The sequence below is a fragment of the Hypanus sabinus genome, chromosome X1 (genome assembly GCF_030144855.1).
Source record: "Hypanus sabinus isolate sHypSab1 chromosome X1, sHypSab1.hap1, whole genome shotgun sequence".
Lineage (NCBI taxonomy): Eukaryota > Metazoa > Chordata > Chondrichthyes > Myliobatiformes > Dasyatidae > Hypanus > Hypanus sabinus.
The window spans coordinates 30,616,839-30,642,570 of NC_082738.1; the positions used below are offsets into that span (position 1 = coordinate 30,616,839).

General features: G+C 50.1%; 1 protein-coding gene across 2 annotated transcripts in view; it reads left to right on the plus strand.

The window, feature by feature from the left end:
- The first annotated feature begins 752 nt into the window (after nucleotides 1-752).
- The window catches only part of pfkmb (phosphofructokinase, muscle b), a 50,074-nt gene continuing 25,094 nt past the window's right edge, over nucleotides 753-25,732 (plus strand). Inside the window, exons 1-12 of one of the 2 annotated variants that reach the window (XM_059956206.1) lie at nucleotides 753-7,948; nucleotides 11,133-11,222; nucleotides 11,509-11,582; nucleotides 12,877-12,954; nucleotides 16,442-16,631; nucleotides 20,266-20,431; nucleotides 21,647-21,691; nucleotides 21,896-22,004; nucleotides 22,557-22,652; nucleotides 23,225-23,317; nucleotides 24,285-24,410; nucleotides 25,062-25,126. In XM_059956206.1, coding sequence (XP_059812189.1) covers nucleotides 11,138-11,222; nucleotides 11,509-11,582; nucleotides 12,877-12,954; nucleotides 16,442-16,631; nucleotides 20,266-20,431; nucleotides 21,647-21,691; nucleotides 21,896-22,004; nucleotides 22,557-22,652; nucleotides 23,225-23,317; nucleotides 24,285-24,410; nucleotides 25,062-25,126 — 1,127 coding nt within the window. In that variant the 5' untranslated portion in view covers nucleotides 753-7,948; nucleotides 11,133-11,137. Of the gene's footprint in view, nucleotides 11,223-11,508; nucleotides 11,583-12,876; nucleotides 12,955-16,441; nucleotides 16,632-20,265; nucleotides 20,432-21,646; nucleotides 21,692-21,895; nucleotides 22,005-22,556; nucleotides 22,653-23,224; nucleotides 23,318-24,284; nucleotides 24,411-25,061; nucleotides 25,127-25,732 lie in introns of both variants that reach the window. The other variant, XM_059956207.1, reaches the window with a different exon arrangement.

The following is a 25,732-nucleotide window of genomic DNA, read 5'->3' on the forward strand; positions in this document are numbered from 1 at the left end:
GATGGAACACTCCCCATTTGCTCGGATTGAGTTAGTCCATGTACTCCACATCCACCACATTACCTCTCCACTGTCTACAGGTCAGGAGTGTGATGGAACACTCCCCACTTGCTCGGGTGGAGTTAGTCCATGTACTCCACATCCACCACATTACCTCTCCACTGTCTACAGGTCAGGAGTGTGATGGAACACTCCCCACTTGCCTGGGTGGAGTTAGTGCATGTACTCCACATCCACCACATTACCTCTCCACCGTCTACAGGTCAGGAGTGTGATGGAACACTCCCCACTTGCCCGGGTGGAGTTAGTCCATACACTCCACATCCACTACATTACCTCTCCACTGTCTACAGGTCAGGAGTGTGATGAAACACTTCCCACTTGCCTGGGTGGGGTTAGTCCATACGCTCCACATCCACCACATTACCTCTCCACTGTCCACAGGTCAGGAGTGTGATGGAAAACTCCCCACTTGCCCGGGTGGGGTTAGTCCATACGCTCCACATCCACCACATTACCTCTCCATTGTCTACAGGTCAGGAGTATGATGGACCACTCCCCACTTGGCCGGGTGGAGTCAGTATCTCGTTCCAGCATCTACAGCTCAAGAGGTTGATAGTATACCCTCCATTTGCCTAGGGTTAGTGCATCTTCAAAGATTGACAGAATCTTGAAGAATCAGCTCACTCGAAGCTTCCTTCTGCCTCAGCCCCAGTCTCCTTTTACCATGACTGGCACCCTGGGGCAGCCATATGATTGCAATCACAGTTTGATACACTGTTTGTCTTTTCTTGAGATGGGTGCTGTGTGTGTGTTTTGTGTTCTAATAGCATCAGTTTTATTGGTATTGGTTCATTCTTTTACAGATCAGATCATTACACAGTGCATCAAGGTAGAACAAGGTAAAACAATAACAGAATAAAGTGTCACAGTTACAGAGAAAGTCTGCCTGCACTGCACTATCAGGTACAATGTCATAACAAGGTCGATTATAAGGTCCGCCTTGCAAGAGCCGGTTATAACTGCAGGGAAGAATCTGACTTGGACCTGATGATACACTTGAACCCCACCCGGTGCTCTCTCTCAAACTCCATTCCCCTGCTCTGTGTCTGGATCACCCCATTCTCACTCTCAATCCCCATCTCCCCTGCACTCTCCATCACCGCCTCCCCCACTTTATCTCGATTCCTGACTTCCCACTCTGTGGATACTACCTCCCCATCTCTGTCTCCTTCCTCGATCTAACTCCCAATCCCCACTTTCCCTCTCAATCCCCACCTCCCCCTTGCTCTCTCTCGAATCAATCCTCTCCCGCTCTGTCTCTTGATCCCCCGACTCCCCCGCTCTGTTTCTTGATCACGCCTTCTCTGCTCTTCCTCTCAATCCTCGCCTCCCCTGCTCAGTCTGTCAATCCCCGGCCCCCCCTCCCTGTGTCTCTGTCTTTCTCAATGTCTCCTTGTTCTCCCCCTCTTCCCTTCCCCCTCTCCCACTCTGTCTCCCTTCTCTCTCTCTCTTTCCCTCTTCCTCACTCGCTGACCCCCATGCTCTCACTCACTGATCCCCACTCTCTCTCTCTCCCTTGCTCATTGTCTCCCTGCTCTCCCTCTCTGTCTCTCTCACTGGTTGTCTCCCCCACTCTCTCTCACTCATGTGCTGTCTGCCTGCCCCCTCTCTCTCTCTTTCTTCTCCCACCATTTTCTCTCTCCCCCCCGTTCTCTCTCTCTCTCTCTCTCTCTCTCACTAGCCGTCTGCCCCGCATCTTCTCTCTCATTGTCTCCCCACCTCACTCTCTCTCTCTTGCTCTCTGCCCGCTCTATCCCTCACTCACTCTCCCCCACTCTCTCTCTCGCTGTCTTCCTCGTCCTCTCTATCTCTTGTCACCCCGCTCTCTCTCTCTCCCTCTCACTCACCCACTGTCTCCCTACTGTCTCTTTTTTGCTCTGCCTGTTCTCTCTCTCTCTCTCGCTGTCTCCCTGCTCTCTCTCTCTTTTGCACATTACCTATCTACTCCACTTTCTCTCTCAGTCCCTCTCTGCCACGCACTCTCTCTGGCTCCCACTCTCACTCTTTTACTCTCTGTCTCACATCCTCTCTCCCTCATGTCCATTCTGACCCCACTTTCTCCCTCTCGCTCCCTCAGTCCCCTGCTCCCTCTCCCTCTGTCCCCCGCTCTCTCCCCACTTTCTCTATTTCTAGTGCTCCCTCTCCCTCCCCGTAACCCTCACTGTTTCCACTCTACCCTGCTTCCTCTCTCTTGCTCCTATTCTTCCCCCCACCTCTGACTTTCGCATTCTCTTCCCCAGTTCCTCCCTCCCAGCCTGTATCCCAATCCTTCTCCCCATCCCCTCTCTTCGATACTCTCTCCTGCACTTCCCCTCTTTAACACTGTCTCTCACACTTCCTCTGTCTCTCCCGCTCTTCCTCTTTCCCCACTCCCCTTCCTTGCGTTCCCTCTCCACCCCGTCACCTCTCTCTCAACTCCCTCTCTCTGTCTCACATTCACTTTCTCTCTCACTCACTCTCCCTGCTCTCTCTGATTCGCTCTCCTCCATTCTCTTGCACGCTCCCTATTTACCCCACTCTCTCTCACCCCCTCTGCTCTCTCCATTCCCTCACTTTTCTCTTCTCTTCCTCTCTCTCACGTAGCCTGTCTCACCCATCCCTCTCTCCTGCTCGCTCCCCCTCACCAACACTCTTTTTCTCTCCCTTGTGCTCCCTCTGTTCCCGCTGTATCTCATTTCCTCCCTCCCCTGCTGTATCCCATTCTCTCTCTTCAATACTCCCTTTCGCGAGTGCTCCCTCTCTATCTCTCTTGCTCACCCTCTCTCATGCCCTCCCTCTGGCCCCAGCTCTCACTCCCTCCCCCTGTCTCATCACTTCCTCCCTGCCTCCTATTCCCTCTCTGTATTGCTCTCCCTCTCGCCACCGCTCACTCTCTCTCACACTACATCTCTCCTCCACTCTCTCTCCCCTGCTCTTTCTCTCTTCCACTCGCCCCTGCTCTCTCTTTCTCTCTTGTGCACCCTCTGTCGACGGCGCTCTCTGTCCCTCACACTCCCTCTTGTTGCGTCCTCTATCTCTCATGCTTGCTCTCTCTTAATTAAGGATGAGATCAGGGTGATAGTGAGAGACGATATAAGATATATTCTACAGAGCAGAATGTTGACTCCATCGAAGTAGACATTAGGAATAGTAGGGGAAAAAATCACTGGTGGGAGTTGTACAGTGGTACAACAACATTACAGTGGTACAGGCAATAAACACAGAAACGTAATAATGGAACAGCAGTTGTCATGAGGGACTTTAACTTGTGCATAGATTGGATGAACCAAGTTGGTCAAGGCAGTCTTGAGGAGGACTTCATAGAATGCATCTGTGATGGCTTTCTTAAACAGCATGTTACTGAGCCTACAATTGAATTTGCTATCTTAAATCTGTTCCTGTGCAATGAGATAGGTAAAATTACTGATCTTGTATTTAGGGATCCTCTTGCAAAGAGTGATCACAGTATGACTGAGTTTCTCATACAAATGGAGGGTGCAACCGTTTGATCCTAAAGCCAGTGTATTATGCCTAAACAATGGGATGAGGATGGAGTTGGATGGCGTAGACTGGGAACACAGGCTATGTGGTGGGACGGTTGAGAAATGGTGGAAGACTTTCAGAGATTTTTCATGGTGCTCAGCAGAAGTATATTCCAGTTAAAAGCAAGGACAGGAAGAATGGAGAGAGCCAGCCTTGGATAACTAAGGAAATAAAAGAAGGCTTCAAACTAAAAGCTCATGTGTACAAAGTCGCCAAGAGTAGTGGGGAACTGGAAGATTGGGAAAACTTTAAAACGCAACAAAGATCCACAAAGTGAGCAATAAAGAAAGGGAAGCTAGATTATGAAAATAAACTAGCACAAAATGTAAAAATGTACAGTAAAAGTTTGTATAATTATATAAAGCAGAAAAGGGTGGCTAAAGTGAACATAGGTTCATTGGAGGATGAGAAGAGGAAAATGATATTGGGTAATGAAGAATTGGCAGAGGCTTTGAATGACTATTTTGTGGAGGACACATCTAACACGTCAAAGAGAGATGCTATCGGTGCGATAAGAGGTGAGGACCTTGATACAATAGCTATCACTAAAGAGGTAGTGCTAAGCAAACTTAGTGGGCCTTAAGATAGACATGTTCCCTGGTCCTGATGGAATGCATCCCAGGGTACTGAAATAATTGGCAGAGGTTATAGTAGAGGCTTTGATGATAATTTACCAAAATTCTCTGGACTCTGGGAAGAAGGCGAATGTCATATCATTATTCAAAAAGGATACAGGCAAAAGACAGGTAACTATAGGCCAGTTAGTTTAACATCTGTAGTTGGGAAAATGCTTGAAGCTATCATTAAAGAAGAAATAGCGAGGCATCTGGAAAGAAATGGATCCATCAGACAGACACAGCATGGATTCAGCAAAGGGAGATCCTGTTTGACAAACTTATTGGAGTTCTTTGAGGATATAATGAGCACAGTGAATAGAGGGGAACAGATGGACGTTGCTTACTTGGATTTCAAGAAGGTGTTCAATAAGATGCCACATAAAAGACTTATCCACAAGATAAGGATGCATAGAGTTGGGGGTGATGTATTAGCATGGATAGAGGATAGGTTAACCAATAGAAAGTCGTGAGTTGGGATACATGGGTGTTTCTCTGGTTGGCAATTAACAGTGAGCAGTGTGCCACAGGGATCGGTGCAGGGCCCACAACTGTTCACGATATACGTTAATGATCTGAAAGCAAGGACCGAATGTAATATCTCTAAGTTTGCTGATGATACTAAATTTAGTGGAAAAGCAAATTGTACAGAGGATATGGAGAGTCTGCAGAGAGATATAGATAGGTTAAGTGAGTGGGCAAGGGTCTGGCAGATGGAGTACAATGTTGGTAAATGTGAGGTCATCCACTTTGGAAGGGAAAATAGAAGATCAGATTATTAATTAAATGGTAAAAAAAAATTGCAGCACACTGCTGTGCAGAGGGACTTAGGAGTGCTTGTGCATGAATCACAATGTTGGTTTGTAGGTGCAACAAGCTATCAAGAAGGCAAATGGAATGTTGGCCTTCATTGCCACTATACAGGGTACTGGTGAGGTTGCATGTGGAGTACTGCGTGCATTTCTGGTCTCCTTACTTGAGGAAGGATATACTGGCTTTGGTGGTGCAGAAGAGGTTCACCAGGTTGATTCCAGAGATGAGGGGGTTAGACTATGAGGAGAGATTGAGATGCCTGGGACTATACTCACTAGAATTCAGAAGAATGAGAGGAGATCTTATAGAAGCATACCATCAGGTAGGTGGTACAGAAGCTTGAAGGCACACACTCAGTGACTCAGAAACAGCTTCTTCCCCTCTGCCATACAATTCCTAAATGGACATTGAACCCATGAACACTACCTCACTTTTTAAATATATATTATTTTTGCTTGATTTTTAATCTATTCAATATACACATACTGTAATTGTTTTATTTATTATGATTATTATCATTTTTCTACTTCTATATTGTATATTGAATTGAACTGCTGCTGCTAAGTTAACAAATTCCATAACACATGCTGTTAATAAACCTGATTCTGAAATTATGAAATTATGAAATTATGAAAAGGATAGATAAGATAGAGGCATGAAAGTTGTTTCCACCGGTAGGTGAGACTAGAAATAGGGGACATAGCCTCAAGATTCGGGTGAGTAGATTTAGGACAGAGATGAGGAGGAACTGCTTTTCCCAGAGGGTGGTGAATCTGTGGAATTCTCTGCTCAATGAAGCAGTGGAGGCTACCTCAGTAAATATACTTAAGATAAGGTTGGATAGATTTTTGCATAGCAGGGGAATTAAGGGTTATGAGGAAAAGGCAGGTGGGTGGAGATGAGTCCATGGCCAGATTAGCCATGACCTTATTGAATGGCGGAGCAGGCTCAATAGGCTAGATGGCCGACTCCTGCTCCTATTTCTTATGTTCTCTCTCTGTCCTCGTTCTCCCACTCTCTCCCTACCCTACTCTTTCTCTCTCACGCTCCCTTTCTCCACTGTCTTCTCTTCCCTGCTCCCTTTGTCTCGTGCTTCCTGTCTGCCAACAACTCTCTCTCCATCCCTCTCACTTTTGCGTTCCCTTTCCAACTTTCTCTAGCGCTCTCCCTCTCTCACCTGCTCTCTCTTCCACTTCATCTGTCCCTACCTTCCTCTGTCTTGCATTCCCTCTCACCCTTGCTCAGTCTCACACACTCTCTTTCTGTCTTGCACACCCTCTATTTCCTGTGCTCGTTCTCTCTCTTCCACACCATCTGTCCCCAGCTTTCTCTCTCTTGCACACTCTCTATCTACTCTGCTCTCTCAAGCTCCCTCTCTCCCACTGTCTGTTTCACGTTCTCACTGTCCCCCACTCTCTCTCTCTCTCCCTCATTCCATCTCTTCCCCCAATCTCTCTCGCACATTCCTTCTCCCCCACTCGCTCCCCGTCGGCCCACTCTCTCTTTTGCTCCGTCTCCCACTCTCCCTCTCTCTCATGTTTCTTCTCCTTCGCGCTCCCTCTCTCCTCTGCTCCTGCTCGCCCGCTCCCTCTCTCACTCATTGTCTCTGACACGCACTTTCTTGCTCCTGCCTCCCATGCGCTCTCTCCTGTCTCCCCCTTTCTCTATCTCTCCTCCCCCTCTGTCTCCCCTCTCAGTCTCCCTCTCTTTGTCTCTTTCAATCTGTCACCCTTTCCCTCTCTCTACCTCTGTCTTCCTTTTTCTGTCCCTTGTTCTCTCTACCACCCTCTTTCTCTATTTCTGTCTCCCCTCTCTCCCCCTCAGTCTCTCCCTCTTTCTCTGTCTCCCTGATCTCTCATCTCCCTCTCTCTTTCTCCACATCCCTCATTCTGTTTCCCCCTCTCTCCCTGCCTGATCTCTCACTCAGTCAACCCCCTCCCTTTGTTTTCCCTGCTCTCTATACCTGTCTTTCTCTCTGACTCCCTTTCTCTTTCCATCTCTTTCCCTTCTCTCTCTGTCTCCCTCCCTCTCTATCTTCCCCATTTCTCCCTCTCTCCCCCTTCTCTTTCTCTCTCTCTTCTATCTGTCCTCCTCTTTCTATCTCCCTCTCCCACTCTGTCTCACTTCCACTATCTCCTTCTCTGTGTCTCCCTCTCTCTGTCACCCCCTCTCCCCACCTCTGTGCCCCTATCTCTTCCCCTTGATCTCTTTCTCTCTCTGTCTCACTCACTCTCTCCCTCTGACTCCCTCCCCCTCTCTACTCCTCCCTCTCTCTGCCCCTCTTTCTCTGTCTCTCCCTGTCACACTCTGTGTCACTTTCCCTGTCACACCCTCAGTCTCTCTCAACACTCCACTCCTTCACCCCCTGTTATTCCATCCTCTAACCCCTTCTATCCCCCTCTTATCCCCATCCCCTGCTATCCCCCATCCTCCCCAACCCCCTCTATCTCCCAATATCCCCCCTACCCCCTCTCTCTCTGACTGTCTCTCCCTCCCTTTCTCCCTCTCTCTCTTTTTCTCTCTCTACCTCTCTTTCTGTGTCTCCCCTCTTCTGTCTCCTCCCCTGTCTTTACCCCTCATCATCTGTGTGTACGAGTTTGTCTATTTGTGTGTGTCTCAGCGTGTCTGTCACTGTCTATGCTCGTGTGTCTGCCTGCCTCAGTGTGTCCTTGTTTGCGTCCGTACATGTGTATGTGTGTTGTCTGTCTGCCTGTGTGTGTGTGTGCGTGCGTGCGTGCCTGTCCCTGTGTAGCCTGTTGGACGTTCTCACTGGGCTCCCTGCCACATCTGGAGTGTGACCTTTCCCTGCTGCCCTGACATTTGCCGGGCACCAGCTGACTATATCAGTCCTGCAGCTCTGCTCTTGTTTCACACACTGTCCAGAGAGATCCCTCTCGTACTTCAGCAGCTGCCTCAGAGATCCATCGCCCTCTGCGGTGAGTACCCATGGGACTTGGGGAAGGTGCTAGCCTGGACTGGGAGGTAGATAGTGGGGGTGGGGTGGTGGAGGAGGAGGAGGTGTATGGTGGTCCTAGGGCCGGGAAATTGTTCAGGAACTTCTGGAATGGGAAGGAGATGGGTGCAGCAGGTTAGAAGATCCAACCCTCCTTGGCTTTGGGGCAGTGGGAGCTCCTCTCTCACTCTGTGCCCCTCATCTCTTCCTCCCCTCCCTCACTCCACTTTCTCCCTCTCCCCTTTCTCTTTTCCCCTCTCTTCCCACCTCCACTTCATTCTTCCCCTCTCGTCCCCCTCTCTTCCCCATCTCCCCCTCTCTCTCCCTCTCCCCACTCCCCCTTTCCCACTCTCCCCTCCCTCTCTGCCCTCTCCCCTCTCTCTGTCCCCCCTTCTCTCCCCGACACACTCTGTGTGTGTGTGTGTGTGTCTCCCTGTCTCTGTCTCTCTCTCTCTCTCTCTCTCTCTCTCTTGCTCTCTCTCTCTCTCTCTCTCTCTCATGATATTAAAAGCTGTGATTAAAACAAGAACAGGAATAGACACCAGACATGGATCATAATATCTGATTACGCACTGTGCAGCTGGTCCCAGGGATGTGTTGGTGATAGGATACGTAGTTCGCCAATCATGCAATCCCCACCCCCACATTCATGGAGAGACTGGGAAGAAAGGTCAGGGGAGAGGGAGGGTAGTGGTCAGCAGAACACCAAATCCTGCCGCTGTCTGTAAGGAGTACGTACATTCTCTTCATAACTGCATGGATCTTCTGGGTGTTCCAGTTTCCTCCCATGTGCTATGTTGGCATCAGAAATGTGGTGACGATTGTGGGCTACCCAGTACAAACCTCACTGATTTGGCTTGATGCAAACAGCACATTTCACTGTATGTTTCTTCTGACAAATAAAGTTAATTTTTATCTTCTCTCAACCTCTTCAGGAAACTGGGGAGGATGGTGAGGGGGAGCTAGTCCCTTGAGCATCTTACCCCCCCCCCCAGTTTAATAGTCACAAAGTCACACAGCACAAAATAGGGCCCTTCAGCCCACTGCTCCATGCTAACCCAGATTCCCATCTAAGCCAGTCACTTGGACAGACACACAGATAGGAAAGGGATATGGGACAAACACAGACAAATGGCTTAGATGGGAACAATATTTAACCCCTGTAATCTATAATAACCTTCTTCACTATTAACAACACTTGTTAATTCTATGGCATCTGCAAATGTACTGATCAACTCCTGTGCATTCACGTCCAAATCTATATAAATGACAAATAACAGTTGTCCCAATACCGACCCCTGTGGTGCCTCCATTCCAAGAAACAACCTTCAACCACCACCTACAGCTTCCTACCTCCAAGCCAATCTTTAATTCAGTAAGCTAGTTCGTAACAGATCCCACTGGATCTGACCTTGCAGGTCAGTCTGCCATGGTGGTCTGGAACCATCTCGGTAACATCCTCCTCAATCTCCTCTGTACTCTTTCAAAGTTCAAATTAAATTTATTATCAAAGTCCATGTATGTCACCATATACGAGGGCATAGTCAGTAAATCCAATAACCGTAATAGAATCAATGAAGACTGCACCAACAGAGGGAACAACCAGTGTGCAAAAAACAACAAACTGTAAATACAAAATAAAATAATAATAATTAATAAATATTGAGAACATGAGATGAAGAGTCATTGAAAGTTGGTTGTGGGAACAGTTCACTGACAGGGCAAGTGAAATTGAGTGAAGTTATCCACTTTGGTTCAAGAGCCTGGTTGGGTGGGATAATAACAGTTCCTGAACCTGGTGGTGTGAGTCCTGATGCTCCTGTACCTCCTTCCTGATGGCAGCAGTTGAGAAAAGAGCATGTCCTGGGTGGTGGGGGGGTCCTCGATAATAGATGCGGCTTCCCAATGACTGTATTTCATGTAGATGTTTTCAACGGTGGGGGGGGAGGGGGGATTACCCATAATGGACTGAGCCATATCCACTACTTTTGAGAGCATCCTGATGTATGCATCTTTGCTGTCCAGATGTTCCAGGCTCTTTCCAGCTTACTGGCATTTCTCCTGTAGCAGAAAGACCAAAAACGAACAGAATACTCCAGGTCTCACCAACAAATCCGATCACCTCTCTTGCCCCAGTTCTGCACAGTCCTTGGTCCTCTCAACCTTCCTGAAATTTATATACAGTACCTCCACGCTCAACACTTGCAATGATCCAGTCCCCTTCCTTGGAGATATGAAAGTTCAATGTTAATCTATTATCAAAGTACCTATATGTCACCACATACTACCTTGGGATTCGTTTTCATGCAAGCATTCACAGAACAATAAATAAATAAAATAGAATTTATGAAAAACTCTGAATGATGTAGATTGACACAGGCCAATGTGCAAAACAAGAAAAATTGTGCAAATGATATATGTTTTAAAAGTGAATAATGATACTGAGAACATGAGTTGCAGAGTCCTTGAAAGTGAGTTTATAGGTTGTGGAGTCAGTTCAGAGTTGAGGTGAATGAAGTTATCAAAACTGGTCTCTGCACACCTCAGTGTTAACTCACCACCCCACCCACCTTGTAACTGTGTCATCTCATTTCCACTGGTGGAAACATCTCTACATCTCTCTTCCCACGTCACCTTAGGGGCTGAGATGTTGAATAACTTCAACCCTGGTTCTTCTAAACCCCATGGGATACAGACCCAAACTGCCCATACCCTGCCAATAGGACAACCTTCTCAATCCTGGGATTATCCTGGTGAATCTCCTGTGGACTGCCTCTAACGTAACCCAATTCATGTTTAGGTCAAGGAGAGGGAGGGAGTGAGGGGAAACAATAGAGAGGAAAAGGAGGGATGAGAGACAGAAAGGTGGAGAGGGGAGGTGGAATTGTTAACGTGAAGTGGAAATGGAGGGAGGGGAAGGGGACAAGGAGGGAGACAATATGAACAAAGAGGTGGAGCAAAGGACTAATAAGTGGAGAAGGGAGAACTACAGGGATAAGAGAGATGGTGAGGTAGAGGGAATATGGCGAGGAGAGGGAAAGATGGACAGATGGGTGAAGAAGCATGGAGGGGAGGGGGGAGGAAGAGGGAAGGAGATGGAGGGAGTTGGAGGAGGGAGGAAGGTGCAAGGGAAAATCCAACCCAACTCTGAATCTGTGCCCCTGCAGACAACATGGTTGTGGTCGAACGGTCCCGCCTGGAGACTCGGGGTGCCGGCAGAGCCATTGCGGTGCTGACCAGTGGTGGAGATGCTCAGGGTGAGTGATGCTTCTCCCCTTCCCCTTCCCTAGCCCTCTCTCCCTCCCTCTGGAATCTCCCCTCACTTGCTCCCACTCTCCCTTTGAGACTTCCCTTCGCTCCCTCTCAGACCAAGTCTCACCCCCTCCCTCCATCTGGACACCCCTCACCCCATCTCACTCTGGCACTTCACCTCTCTGCTTCGCTCTATCTCCCTCTGGGGCCTCCCCTCACTCCCTCCCTTCATGTCACCCAGTCACACTCAACCTCTTGTCACTGGAGTGAGCCGATCCTCTCTATCCACAGGGATGAATGCTGCTGTCCGGGCTGTTGTCCGAGTTGGAATCTACACTGGAGCAAAGGTCTACTTCATTCACGAGGTGAGTGTTCAGCCCTTCCCTCTTACCTGTCCCTCAGCCACTCCAAATCCCTCCCCCCAATCGCCTTCTTCCTAACCCTTCTATCCTAAACCTATCTCCTACCCCTCCCTCTTACCTCCTCCGTCCTACTGCTATCAGACCCTCCCTCTGACCCCTCCCTCAGGCACTCCCTCCTACCTCTCCCTTCTATCCCTCAGTCACTGCCTCCTACCACCCTTCAGCCCCCTCTTATGCCTCCACCTCCAACAATTCTCTTACCCCTCACTCCCTCCTATCCCCACCATGTTCCTCCCTCTCTCCCTCTCCAACCCACCTTCAACCCTCCTTGCCTTCTTCCCCTACTGCACACCATCCCTACCCCACACCATCCCTCCATTATTCATTCCTGTGCCCCTGCCGATCTTCTGTTCACCCTCCTCCCTTTTCCTCCACCTACATCCCTCGTCTACCTCCCCTCTCTCTCAGCCCCTCCCTTCCTCCATTCCTGTCACACCTCTTCCTCAGCCTGATCCTCCTCATACCTCCCTCCCTTTCCTGTCCCCCTGCCGTCCTTCCTCCTCCCCCCCCCCCACAGATTATTTTCTACATAGGGAGAGAATTTGGATATCGGGTGTGCAAAGCAACTTGGGAGCCCTAAAGGTTAATTTGCAGGTTGAGTCTGTGGTGAGGAAGGCAAATGTACTGTTAGCATTCATTTCAAGAGGACTAGAATATAAAAGCAAGGATGCAATGCTGAAGCTTGACAACGCCATGTTTAGAGAACTCCGAATAGTTTTGGGCCCTGGTGTCAGACACAGAGTGAATCTCCCTCCACACTGTCCCATCACACACTCCCAGGGTCAGACACAGAGTGAATCTCCCTCCACATCGTCTCATCACGCACTCCCAAGTTCAGACACAGAGTGAATCTCCCTCCACCCAGTCCCATCACACATTCCTGGGGTCAGACACAGAGTGAATCTCCCTCCACCCAGTCCCATCACACATTCCTGGGGTCAGACACAGAGTGAATCTCCCTCCACACTGTCCCATCACACACTCCCAGGGTCAGACACACAGTGAATCTCCCTCCACACCATCCCATCACACTCTCCCACGGTCAGACACAGAGTGAATCTCCCTCCACATTGTCTGATCACACACTCCCAGGGTCAGACACAGAGTGAATCTCCCTCCACGCCATCCCATTACACACTCCCAGGGTCAGACACAGAGTGAATCTCCCTCCATGTGATCCAGAGGGGACGATGTGTTTAGTGTGAGTTAGTGTGGTTTGACTGTCCTCTGCCCACAGGGTTACCAAGGTCTGGTGGATGGAGGCAACAACATCCGAGAGGCAACCTGGGAGAGTGTTTCAATGATGTTGCAGCTGGTAAGTGGTGTCGGCTCCAGGGGAATGAAAGGGAGTGGTATAAGGGAGATGGAGGGGTGAGGAAGGGAGGGTGTACGAGGAAGAGAGAGGAGTGAGGGTGGAGAAGGGCGATGAGGTAAGTGAATAAGAGGGCTAATTTACCCACCAGGCTTCCACTGACCTTTGCAAGGCTGGCTGTCAGTTGGGAACAACTGTAATCCAACCCCTGACACAGGGTCACTCCCAAATATCAGCAGCTGGAAATAGCCTCCTGATCTCCAACACCAGATCAGAGGTCACATTACACTGAAAACACAGGCCGGCACATGTGTTCTCACTCACAGACACCCTGTCCATCTCTCTCTCACACACACCCTGTCCATCTCTCTCACACACACTCTGTCCACCTCTCTCTCACAGACACCATGCCAATCTCTCTCTCACACATACTACCTGTCCATCAGTCTCTCACACACGCACCCTGTCCATCTCTTACACACACACACACACACACACACACACACACACACACACACACACACACCCTTACCCTTCATAGTTTCTCTCCCCTGCAATCCCCCCATATCCCCTTTCCTGACACCCTTTCCCCCTCCCCTTAGAACCATAGAACACTACAGCACAGTACAGGACCTTCAGTCCTCCATGTTGTGCCGACCCATATAATCCTTAAAAAAAAGTACTAAACCCACACTACCCCATAACCCTCCATTTTTCTTTCATCCATGTGCCTGTCCAAGAGGCCCTTAAATACCCCTAATGTTTTAGCCTCCACCACCATCCCTGGCAAGTCAATCCAGGCACTCACAACCCTCTGTATAAAAAAAACTTACTCCTTATGTTTCCCCTAAACTTCCCTCCCTTAATTTTGTACATATGCCCTCTGGTGTTTGCTATTGGTGCCCTGGGAAACAGGAACTGACTATCCACCCTATCTATGCCTCTCATAATCTTGTAGACCTCTATCAAGTCCCCTCTCATTCTTCTACGCTCCAAAGAGAAAAGTCCCAGCTCTGCTAACCTTGCTTCATATGACTTGTTCTCCAAACCAGGCAACATCCTGGTAAATCTCCTCTGCACCCTCTCCATCGCTTCCACATCCTTCCTATAATGAGGTGACCAGAATCAAACACAATACTCTAAGTGCAGTCTCACCAAAGATTTGTAGAGTTGCAACATGACCTCTCTACTCTTGAACTCAATCCCCCTGTTAATGAAGCCGAGCATCCCATAGACCTTCTTAACTACCCTATCAACCTGTGCAGCGACCTTGAGGGATGTATGGATTTGAACCCCAAGGTCTCTCTCTCTCTCTCTCACACACACACACACACACACACACACACACACACACACACACACACACACACACACACACACACACACATATCAGTCTCCTGGTTTGTCCTTCCAAAATGCATCACCTCACACTTGTCCGGATTGAACTCCATCTGCCATTTTTCTGCCCAACTCTGCAGCCTGTCTATATCCTCTTGTAACCTTCAACAACCTACAGCTCCATCCACAACTCCTCCAATCTTCGTCTCATCCACAAACTTACTGACCCATCCTTCTGCCTCTACATCCAGGTCATTTATAAAAATCACAGATAGCAGGGGTCCCAGGACAGATCCCTGCGGCTCTCCACTAGTCACCGACCTCCAGGCAGAATACTTTCCTTCCACAACTACCCTCTGCTTTCTTCCTTTAAGCCTATTTTTTATCCAAACAGCCAAGGTTCCACTTATCCCATGACTCATGACTTTCTGGATGAGTCTCTCATGAGGGACCTTGTCAAATACTTTGCTAAAGTCCATGTAGACCACATCCACTACCCTACCCTCATCAATTTCTTTTGTTACCTCTTCAAAAAACTCTATCAGGCTCGTGAGGCACGATCTTCCCTTCACAAAGCCATGTTGACTATCCATGAGTAGACCGTACTTCTCCAATTGCTCATAGATCCTATCCTTAAGAATCCTTTCCAGTAGTTTCCAGTAGAGACGTAAGACTCACCGGTTTATAGTTCCCAGGTTTCTCCCTATTACCTTATTTAAACAAGGGAACTACATTATTTTCCAGTCCTCTGGCACTTCCCCTGTAGCCAAAGAGAATTCAAAAATCATGGCTAATGCTCCTGCTATCTCTTCTCTCAATTCCCACAACAACCTGGGGTGTATCATATCCGGCCCTGGGGATTTATCAATCTTGATTTTTTTTAAGAAGATCCAGCACTACTTCTTCCTTAATCTCCACATTGTCCAGCACACAGGCCTGCTCTACTTCGACCTCACCCTGATCAAGACCCTTTTCACTTGTGAATACTGAAGCAAAGTATTCATTTAGGACCTCCCCAACCTCCTCCGCCTCCAGGCACATGTTGCCCTCTTTATCCTTTAGTGGTCCCACCTTCGTTCTTGTCATCCTTCTGTTCTTCACATAGGCATAGAATGCCTTGGGGTTCTCCTTAATCCTACATGCCAAGGCCTTCTCATGCCCCCTTCAAGCTCTCCTAAGTCCTTTCTGTAGCTCCTTCCTGGCTACCCTATATTTCTCATGAGCCCCTCCTACTTCCTGCTTCTTATATCTAACGTATGCTTCCTTTTTCCTCTTGACGAGTTGCCTCACGTGTTTCGTCAGTCACGGTTCCCTTTTCCTAACATTTTTTCCTTGCCTCAGTGGGACAAACCTATCCTGAACCCAGTTCAAGTGGTCCCTCAACATCTCCCACATTACTTCTGTGCTTTCCCCTTTGAACATCTGTTTCCAATTTACTCTCGCTAGTTCCTGCCTCATCCCTTCAAAGTTAGCCCTTTCCCAGTTAAGCACTTTACCATTTCGCCTGATTTTATCCCTTTCCATAGCTATGCTGAAGCTAAGGGAGTTGTGGTCACTCTCACCAAAATGCTCCCCCACCAAGAGATCTGTCACCTGACCAGGATCATTACCCAGAACTAGATCCAGTATGGCCTCTTCTCTCGTCGGCCGGTCCACATACTGTGTCAGGAATCCCTCTTGAACACACCTGACAAATCTGCCTGCTTATCGGCTCCTCAGTGTCCTGAGGGCCATTTGGGGGCCTATAGACTACTCCCAGCACAGTGATTGATCCCTTCCTATTTCTGACTTCCACCCAGACTGACTCCATGGACACACCTTCTGCAGTGTCCTCCCTTTCTATAGCCGTGATAATATCTCTGACCAGCAATGCCACTCCCCCCCACTTTTCTACCTCCCATCCTAGTCCTTTTAAAACACCTGAACCCCGGGACCTGCATCATCCAATCCTGCCCTTCCTCCAGCCAAGTTTCAGTAACGGCCACAACATTGTAGTTCTTCCCCCCCACCCCTCTTTCCCCCATCCCCCCCCACTCTCCTCTCGCACACCCCTCGCTCACCTTCCCTCTCCTTCCTCCCACCACCACCTCCATTCTCTTTTCCTCTCTCATTCCCCATCACTGTTCTCCCTCCTCTCCCCCCACCACCCCAGGGCGGCACGGTCATCGGTAGTGCTCGCTGTAAGGACTTCCGATCGCGCGAGGGCAGGATGACTGCGGCCCTGCACCTGGTGAAACGTGGCATCACCAACCTGTGTGTTATCGGGGGTGACGGCAGCCTGACCGGAGCCAATGAATTCCGCATGGAGTGGGGTGGCCTGCTTGCTGATCTCCAGAAGCAAGGTGAGTGTGTCCCAGGACCCTCTTTCCCCGCCCCCCCCCCACCCCCCGAGAGGGAAAGGGAGGGGAGGGCGAGGGACAGACCAGTGGTGATTGAATTCTTCGAGTAAATGACAGAATAAGTTATAGGCCTGTGAATCTTATGGTTGTGGTGGGCAAACTATTGGAGAAGATTCTCGAGAGACAGGATTTACGATAATTTGAAGAAGTGTAGGGATAATTTGTGAGGGGCAGGTTGTGAGCCTGATTGAATTATATGGGGAAGTGACAAAACACATTAATGTAGGTGGAACAGTGGATGTAGGTAGAGTAGATGGACTTCAGTAAGGTGTTTGATAAGGTTCCCCATGACAGGCTCATTCAGGAAATCAGGAGGCATGGGATCCAGGGAAAATTGTCTGTGTGGATTCAGCATTGACAGAAGGTGGTAGTAGATGGAGTGTATTGTGCCTGGAGGTTGGTGACCTGTGGTGTTCTGCAGGGATCTGTTCTGGGTCGCATGCTCTTTGTGATTTTTATAAATGACCTGATGGATCAGTTAGCTGTGGACAGTGTAGAAGATTGTCATGGGTTGCAACAGGACATTGACAGGACGCAGAGCTGAGCTGAGAAGTGGCAGATGGAGTTCAATGAGAAATGTGAAGTGATTCACTTCGGAAGGTTGAATTTGAAGGCAGAATACAGAGTAAATGATAGGATTCCTAGCAGAGTGGAGGAACAAAGGGATCTGGGGGTCCACATCCGTAGATCCATCAAAGTTGCTGTGTAAGTTAACAGGGTTGTTAAGAAGGTGTATGGTGTGTTGGCCTTTGTTAGTCAGGGGATTGAGTTCAAGAGCTGTGAGGTAATGTTGCAGCTCTATAAAACCCTGGTTAAACTACACTTGGGATTTACCAGGTTAACCCCTGAGATCAGGAGGTTGTCCCATCAAGAGAGACTGGACGGTTCATGTCTGTATCCTGTGGGGTTTAGGAAAATCTTATACAAAACACCTCACACCCTGAGGGGACATGAGAGGGGAGATGTGGAGATCCTCTACCGGAGGGAGAGTTTCAAACAGGGGGACACAGTTACAAGATTGACTGGGGAGGGGGGGTGGAGTCAGTTAACACTGAGGTGTGTAGGGACCTTCATTTCCGTGAGAGAGGGGAATCTCTGGATGTGTCAAGGGTCTTATTGAGGTGGAGGAATATTGAGAATGTTGGTGGAAACCAAGGGCTGTGGGAAGGGGAGGAGGCCTAAGGCTCAGTTGCATCTGAAGCATTAGAACGTAAGAATCAGGAGCAGGAGTCGGCCATCCGACCTATTGAGCCTGCTTCGTCATTCAATGGATCATGGCTGATGTGGCCATGGACTCATCTTCACCTACCTGCCTTTTCTCCATAACCTCTAATTCCCCTGCTATGCAAAAATCTATCCAACCTTGTCTTAAATATACTTAATGCAGTGGCCTCTCCTGCTTCCTTGGGCAGAGTATTCAACACACATACATACAAAATGCTAGAAGAACTCAGCAGGTCAGACAGCATTTGCGGAGGAAAATAAACTGTTGACATTTTGGAGAATATTATGCTCAGATTTGGTTGCCCTGCGACAGGAAAGATGTTATTAAGCTGTAAAGAGTGTAGAGGAGATTTACAAAGATGTTGCCTGGAGTCCAGGGACTGAAAGGGGTTGGGCAAGTTGGGGCTTTATTCTTTGGAGTGTAGGAGACTGAAGTGCAACTTTGTATAAAATCTTGAGGGGCACAGATAGGGTGGATGCACACTGTCTTTTTCCCAGGGTTGGTGAATCAAGAACCAGAAGTCACAGGTTTAAGGTGAGAGGGGAAAGATGTAATAGGGACCCGAGGGGCAATGTCTTCACCCAGCGGGTGGTCTGTACATGGAACGAGCTGCCAGAGGCAGGGACATTAACAACATTTAACAGGCACTTGGACAGGTACATGGATAGAAAGGGTTTAGAGGGATATGGGTCAAACGTGGAGAAATGGGACTGGCTTGGATAGGAATACAAGACCTTCAGCCCACAGTGTTGTGCTGAACAACATAATACCTAACTAACCCAATCCCTTCTGCCTCCTCAATGTCCATATCCCTAATTCCATGCATGTACATGTGTCTGTCTAAGAGCCCCTTAATCACCTCTATCGTATCTGCCTCCACCACACCCCTGGCAGCACATTCCATGCACCCTCCACACTCTGTATAAACAAAACTTACCCCTCACATCTCCTTTAAAATTACCCCGTCTCACCTTAAGTTCAAGTGCTGTGGTATTAGACATTTTGACCCTGGGGAAAAAGATTCTGACTATCAACTCTATTTATGCCTTTGCATAATCTTATTAACCTCGATCAGATCTCCCTTCAGCATCTGCCACTCCACAGAAAACAACACAGGTTTGTCCAACCTCTCCTTGTAGCTCTTGACTCTAATCCAGGCAGCATCCTGGTGAATCTCTTCTGCTCCCTCTCCAAAGCCCCGACATCTTTCCTGTAATGAGGCAACCAGAACTGCACACAATACTCTAGAACTGATGCAACATTCCATCTTGGTTACCATGTATGGTGTTAACCACATTTCAGACTATGAGATGGGATGGTGCACTGTAAGTCTCACACTGTCTGACCCTGGGAGTGTGTGATGGGACAGTGTGGAGGGAGATTCACTCTACGTCTGACCCTGGGAGTGTGTGATGGGACAGTGTGGAGGGAGATTCACTCTGTGTCTGACCCTGGGAGTGTGTGATGGGACAATGTGGAGGGAGATTCACTCTGTGTCTGACCCTGGGAGTGTGTGATGAGACAGTGTAGAGGGAGATTCACTCTGTGTCTGACCCTGGGAGTGTGTGAAGGGACGGTGTGGAGGGAGATTCACTCTGTGTCTGATCCCGGGAGTGTGTGATGGGATGGTGTGGAGGGAGATTCACTCTGTGTCTGACCCCAGGAGTGTGTGATGGGACAGTGTGGAGGGAGATTCACTCTGTGCCTGACCCCGGGAGTGGTGATGGGATGCTGTGGAGGGCGATTCACTCTGTGTCTGACCCTGGGAGTGTGTGAAGGGACGGTGTGGAGGGAGATTCACTCTGTGTCTGACCCTGGGAGTGTGTGATGGGACAGTGTGGAGGGAGATTCACTCTGTGTCTGACCCTGGGAGTGTGTGATGGGACAATGTGGAGGGAGATTCACTCTGTGTCTGACCCTGGGAGTGTGTGATGAGACAGTGTAGAGGGAGATTCACTCTGTGTCTGACCCTGGGAGTGTGTGAAGGGACGGTGTGGAGGGAGATTCACTCTGTGTCTGATCCCGGGAGTGTGTGATGGGACGGTGTGGAGGGAGATTCACTCTGTGTCTGACCCCAGGAGTGTGTGATGGGACAGTGTGGAGGGAGATTCACTCTGTGCCTGACCCCGGGAGTGGTGATGGGATAGTGTGGAGGGAGATTCACTCTGTGTCTGACCCTGGGAGTGTGTGATGGGACAGTGTGGTGGGAGATTCACTCTGTGTCTGACCCCGGGAGTGTGTGATGGGACCGTGTGGAGGGCGATTCACTCTGTGTCTGACCCCTCGAATGTGTGCTAGGACAATATGGAAGGATCTTGTGTGTGAAATGTGACCTCTCTCTCCCTGTCCCAGGTAAGATCACGGCTGAGGAGGTGAAGGCTTCCTCTCATCTGAACATCGTGGGGATTGTGGGCTCTATCGACAATGACTTCTGTGGCACGGACATGACAGTCGGCACAGACTCTGCCCTCCACCGGATCATGGAAGTGATGGACAGCATCACCACCACTGCCCAGAGGTAGTGCCCACACTTACCTGAGGTCCCCCACCCTCAACCAGATCCCTCCGGCTCTCAAGGCTGAGGGAAGGGATCCTATGACAAGGGACAGAGGGAGGATCAGGTTTCTTGTTTTGTGGCAGTGCAATGACATAAAAAATAAAATGCAAAAAGACGAATAGTCAGTTCATGGGTTTAATCTGATGGTGGAGGGGAAGAAGCTGTTCCTGAAACATTGAATGTGTGTTTTCAGGTTCTTGTACCTCCTCGTCAATGGTTCAGGGTATGTCCTAGGTGGTGAGGGTCCTTAGTGATGGATGACGCCTTTCTGAAACCCTGCCTCTTGAGGATGTCTGTGATGTTGGGGAGGTTTGTGCTTGTGATGGAGCTGACTGAGTCTACAACCCTCTGCATTGGAGCCTCCACAACAGACGGTGATGCATCCAGTCAGAGTGGTCTCTACTGTACAGCTGTGGAAATTTGCTCGAGTCTTTGGTGACAAATCAAATCTCCTCAAACTCCTAATGAGATATAGCCACTGTTGGGCCTTCTCGTAATTGCATCAATATATTGGGCCCAGGAGAGCTCTTCAGAGATGTTGACACCCAGGAACTTGAAACTGCTCACCCTTTCCACTGCTGACCCCTCACTGAGGACTGGTGTGTGTTCCCTCGACCTCCCCATCCTGAAATCCACAATCAATTCCTTGGTCTTGCTGACGCTGAGTGCAAGGTTGTTGTTGAGACACCACTCAACCAGCTGATCTATCTCACTCCTGTACACCACCTTGTCACCATCTGAGATTCTACCAGACAGTGGTGTCATCTTTGTTAGGAGTTTGAGGAAAGGAGTGGGGGGGAATGGTGAAGGAATTTGCATGTCATGAAGCAGTGGGGAGCAATGCAAAGAATTCCAGCACCTGGGAACCGGGGGAAAGGGTTGAGGGTCCACAAGGGAGGGGAGGGGCTGTGGGTGCTAGTTATTGAAGAGTAAAAACTTAACTCAGGCTTTCTCTTCCACCTCCTCCACGCCCTCTTTCTCTGTCTCTTCCCCCTGCCCCTCTCTCTCCCCTACCCCTCCCCTCCCCCACTCTCCCCTCCCTCTCTCTCTCCCCCCTCTTTTCCTCTCCCCCTCTCTCCCCCCTCCCGCTCACACTCTCCCTCTCTATCACCCCTTCCCCTCTCTTTCTCTCTCTCCCCACCCTCACCCCTCTCTGTATACACTCCCTTCCCACAGCCATCAGCGGACATTTGTACTGGAGGTGATGGGTCGACACTGCGGGTGAGTGTAGCGCCCCTCCCCCATCAATTTCCACCTCATTACTCTCCCCATGCCCCTGCGTTTATTCCCTTACCCCGCTAGTTCCCTCCATCTCACTCCAATTCCTCCACCTCTCCCCCTTGGTCACACCCTTTGCCTTGTCCCCTGAACATTTTCTTCCTCCTATCCCCTCCACCCCCCACCCAATTTGCCTCCTCTCCACAGGTACCTGGCCCTGGTGTCGGGATTGGCTTCTGGAGCTGACTGGGTTTTCATCCCTGAGTCTCCCCCTCCTAAAAACTGGGAGGATATCATCTGCCAGAGGCTGAACGAGGTGAGTGAGGGTGCTGAGGGGAAGGAAGGTAGGGGGTGGGGTGTTGAGGAGAGAGTGGGGAAGGGGGAGGAATGGCTGAGGAGAGGAAGGGGATGGGGGAAAGGTAAAGGGAGTGGACAAGACTGGTGATGAGAGAGAACATTAGGGGGTGCGGGAGGAAGGGATTGGGGATGGGAGAGAGTAAGAAGGAGTGAAGAGCAGAGAGAGGAGTTGTAGAGGGGGAGTGTGCTGGGGTGCAGGGGTGGGCAGGGAGGGACAGGTCTGTGTGAGGATGAGGCTAGGGGTAGAGGAGGCAGTGGGAAGGAGTGCAGGCATGAGAGGGAGCAGACAGGAAGGATTGGAGGGAGGAGGAGGTGAAGGAAAAAGTGTCTGGAGGAAGGAGGGGTTGGAGAAAGGTGATGGAGTGGGGAGAGGGAGAAGAAGGGAAGTGGGGAGCAGGGGGAGTGCGGGGAGGCTGGGATGTGAGGACGAATTGGCTGAGGAGGGAGGAAATGTCCATGAGAAGGAGGAGACTGATATCCCCTGTCCTCTCTCCATCCCCACCCCACACAGTCCCGTCTTCGAGGGTCAAGGCTGAATGTGATAATCGTGGCTGAGGGTGCTGTCGACCAAGAGGGAAAAGCAATCACCTCGGAATATATCAAAAACGTAGGTTAACCTCCAAACCCCTCCGACCTTCCTCATACCGTTCCGACGGATTCACCCTCCCCAACTACAAGAAAACACTCCTCCCTTACACAGAAACAATCAATGTTTCCCCACATTTGCACCCCTCCCTGCATATGGAGAGATCCTTCTCCTCCCCTCCCTCCTCTCAAATGCATACACATCCAAAGGTCCCCCTCCCTCTCCTCCCCACCTCCTCACAGATACATCCATCCCCACCTCCTCACAGATACATCCATCCCCAATGTTGTCCCATTTCTGTCTCTCACACACGCACACACATACATACCTGACACTGTCTCAAAACACACTCTTCCAGCACGAGGAACAGAATAAAGCTCCCTCCATCTGTCCCTCCTTCCTACTCTCGTCCCCCCCTTCCTCCCTCCCTCCCTTCCTCCCTCTCTTGTTCATGCTCTCTCTCCCTCATTCTCTCATTCACTCTCCTTCATTCCCCCTCTCCCACCCTCTTTCCCTCCCCTCCCCCTCTCCTTCTCCCTCTGTCCCCTTCCCCTGACCTACCATCTCCTCCTCCTTGCCCTTCTCGCACACAGATGGTCACCCAACGTCTTGGTTTCGACACACGAGTCACTATTTTGGGACATGTACAGAGAGGGGGCACTCCCAGCGCCTTCGACCGCATCCTGGTAAGCACCTGTAAGATGGCGGTACCACAGTAGGGGCAGCAAGGAAGGGGGGTGGGAGTGCTGGGGGAACCTGGCAACGAGGATGGATTGCTGTGGGAGGAGGCCTTGCTAAGGACTGAGTGAGGGAGAGCCGTGGGAATGGGCAATGTCAATTAATTTTTATTGCTCATGTTGCTGACTTCAATGTTCATTTGACATTTCCTCTCACCCCTTTCCCATCCACTCTAATTGAACACCTCTTTATCCACCCATTCCCTGCTACTCTTCCCTGTCCCATCCTGCCTGCCTTCAACCCTCGCTCTCCCACTCCCTCTAACACTTTCTATCCCCCTTCTCAAACCCCTCTTCCTCCCCTTCCTCCTCCCTCACTCTTCCCATCTCTCCCCACCCCTCCTCTCTCCACCTTCCCCCTCTGCCCCTCTCTCCCACCTCCTGTATTCACTCTTGCCTTCCCTCTCTCTCCCCCTCTATTCACCATACCCCTCACTCCCCACTCTTGCCCCCTCTTTCACACTCTCTACCTTTCTTTCAATACCTCCTCTCCCCACACTCCTCCTCTACCTGCTTTTTAACCCCTCTCCAACCTCTCACTCAACCCTCTCTCTGCTCTTCTTTCTCCCCCTCCTCCACTCTCATCCCCTCTCCCCATCTCCACCCTCATTTTCTCTCTGTCCCACCACTCTTTCCCCATCTATCCCTCTCTCCCTTGCTGTATCCTCCTCCTCTTTCTTCTCCCTTCCCTCTCCCCATCTCACTTCCTCCTTCCCTGACTCCTCCTTCCCAATGCTCTCGCTCTCCCTTTTTTATCTCTCTCTCTCTCTCTCTCTCTCTCTCTCTCTCTCTCTCTCCCTCTCTCTCCCTCTCTCTCCCTCTCTCTCCCTCTCTCTCCCTCTCTCTCCCTCTCTCTCCCTCTCTCTCCCTCTCTCTCCCTCCCTCTCTCTCTCTCTCTCCCCGCTTCTCCCCCCAGGGTAGTCGAATGGGAGTGGAGGCAGTCATGGCCCTCTTGGAGGCCACCCCTGACACCCCAGCTTGTGTGGTGAGTCTGTCAGGGAACCAAGCCGTGCGTCTCCCTCTGATAGAGATGGTGCAAGTGGTGAGTCTGAACGATGTGGTGGTGAGGGAGGGGAGGATAGTTGGGGGTCGTTGGGAAGATCAGAGGGGAGGGATGGGGACTATGAAGGTGGGATTGAGCTGGGAGGAGCTGGAGGGGAAGATAGAGAGAGGTGGAACAGTTGGGGATTGGGGGAGGATGTGGAGTGGAGGGCTGGAGTGCGCACAGGGAGCAAGGAGAGAGAGGAAGGGAGGTGATGAAGGGTGTAGTATTTGGGGATTGGGGGAGGATGTGGTGTGTGGGGGGGGTTAGAGGGAATGTGGGAAGGGGATGGGGTGTTTGGGGCTGTTGGGGAGATCGGAGTGGTGGGAGGAGGGGCTGATGGGAGATGGAGGAAGGTGAGCTAAGGTGGGTGAGGGTGGGGCTGAGAAAGAATTGAGGTGATAGAGGGATGTGAGGGGGTTGAACGAGGGGATGGGTGGATGTGATGAAGGGGAGCGGATGGGGAAGATAAAGTTGAGCGAGGAAGTGGTGTTGAGGTTACTTGGTTTGGTGTTGAGAAGGCTACGAGGAAGCACAAATTACTTTGACCCCCTCCCAAAGCGCTACCCTTCAAAGTCTGTGAGGTGAATCTGGGGGTCGGGAGTGATGGTGGTGAGAGGATGCACCCCGTGACCTCTGTTTTCCTCTCAGACGAAAGATGTTACCAAGGCAATGGAAGAGAAACGGTTCAACGAAGCCATCAAACTCAGAGGAAGGTGATTCCTAACTTTGGTTTGGAATGTGGAATCGTTGGTGGAGGGGGGTGGGGAGGGGAGGATAGGATATGTGTGGGGGAACGGAGAAGGAGGGGTTTTGGCCAAGGGTCTGGGGTGTGAGTTGTGATAGACAAGCTGTTTGGTCATTGTCCAGAGCTGTTCCTCTCCACTTGCCCCTTTCCCCACCCCATCTCTCTGGAACTTGCATCCCACACCAGGAGAAGGACCTTCACCGCCTTGTTTCTGCACCTCCAACCTCTCTTCTCCACACAGAACATCTTCTCTCAAAGCCTCCACCACCTCCAACTATGGATTGGATTTGTACCATGTACTGTGATAGTGTCTTCTATACTGTTCACACAGATCAGATCATTACACAGTGCATTGAGGTAGAACAAGGTAAAACAATAACAGAATGCAGTTACAGAGAAAATACAGAGCAGGCAGACAATAAGGTGCAGGATCGTCATCATAATGTGCTGAGTCATGGTCTTTCCATAATTGTTCTTGGCAAATTTTTTCTACAGAAGTGGCTTGGAATTGCCTTTTTCCAGGTAGTGTCATTACAAGAAGGGTGACCCCAGCCATTATCAATACTCTTCAGAG